The 1,306-nt window shown below is 51.5% G+C and overlaps 1 protein-coding gene across 1 annotated transcript; it reads left to right on the top strand.

Annotated features, from left to right (window-relative positions):
- Positions 1–295: 295 nt before the first annotated feature.
- Positions 296–1,055, top strand: LOC128057759 (peptidyl-tRNA hydrolase ICT1, mitochondrial-like). The gene is given in 2 exon segments (XM_052650254.1): positions 296–490; positions 492–1,055. Coding segments are annotated over 2 exon segments (639 nt in total). The 3' UTR covers positions 936–1,055.
- Positions 1,056–1,306: the final 251 nt, after the last annotated feature.

Here is a 1,306-nt window from a genome sequence, read left to right as displayed (position 1 = left end):
TGCCTTCCCTGCTCATCCAGATACACAAGTATGGTGACTTGTTAATGAGCTAGGAGAATAGATGATGACCACGCCCACAACAGCCAACCGTCTTATTAATAGAATAAGAACACCATGGGCAACTGAGCTGCCTTAACTTTTCCTCATGTACAATTTTGCAGTAAGAGTAAAAAGATCAATGGTTTCAAGCCTGTGAAAAGAAAATTTTCTGCTTCTTGGAAAAAGAGAGAGGAATAGACAAGAGACCGAGTTAAAGATATCCTCACTCAGGTAGTGTTAAGAAAGTTCGAGGAACATGGCAGCCGCCATGTGCCTGCGCTGGGGTCTGAGCCGAGCCGAGGCCTGCCTGCTGCCGCCGCCCACGCGCTGCTGCCACCGGGCCCTGCACAGACAGGTAGCGGGCACCGAATTCCGGAGCGCTTACAGCCTGGACAAGCTCTACCCGGAATCGCGGGGCGCGGACACCGCCTGGAGGGTCCCGGTGAGCCAGGAGGGTCCCGGGCAACGCAAAGCAAGGCAACGATGACATTCCTGTAGATCGCTTGACAATTTCTTACTGTCGGAGCAGTGGTCCTGGGGGCCAGAACGTTAACAAAGTGAACTCCAAGGCCGAAGTCAGGTTCCACCCGGCGAGCGCCGACTGGATCGCAGAGCCCGTGCGGCAGAAGATGGCCCTCACGCACAAAAATAAGATCAACAGGGCGGGAGAGCTGACCCTCACGTCTGAATGCAGCCGCTATCAGTTCCGAAACCTGGCAGATTGCCTCCAGAAGATTCGAGACATGATTGCCGAGGCCAGCCAGCCAGCCACGGAGCCGTCCAAAGAAGATGCTGCACTTCAGAAACTCAGGATAGAAAATCTGAATCGCGAAAGGCTCCGAAAAAAGAGAATAAACTCTGCCATCAAGACAAGCAGCAGGGTCGATGTGGACTGAAAGCATCCCCTCGTGCCGGAGGAGCCCCTCTTCAGGGTGCCCAGGCGGCTTGGGGACCATCAGGAGACCAGTGTCTGCTCAAGCCAGTGGTCGTCTGTCACGTCGGAACCGTCCCAAGAACGTCCATCGGGAATGAGGGTTGTAGGCCCTGGTCGTCGAGGTCTTTAGAGGCGATCACCATGTTGACGCACCGTCATTATCCCTTTACTATGTTAGTTGCAATAAAATTCTAAACTCAAAAAAAAAAAAAAAAGAAAGTTCGAGAAGCAGTGAATGCCTTTTCTCTAATAAGCTCTGTGTTCCTAATTAAAAATGCTAAACAACCAAAAACAAAAACACCATATAATCTCTAAGCAAGAACAGCCTGATAA

The sequence above is a fragment of the Budorcas taxicolor genome, chromosome 12, assembly GCF_023091745.1.
Source record: "Budorcas taxicolor isolate Tak-1 chromosome 12, Takin1.1, whole genome shotgun sequence".
NCBI lineage: Eukaryota > Metazoa > Chordata > Mammalia > Artiodactyla > Bovidae > Budorcas > Budorcas taxicolor.
The sequence above is the reverse complement of the archived record's forward strand: the minus strand, read 5'-3'. Positions and strand labels throughout refer to the sequence as shown.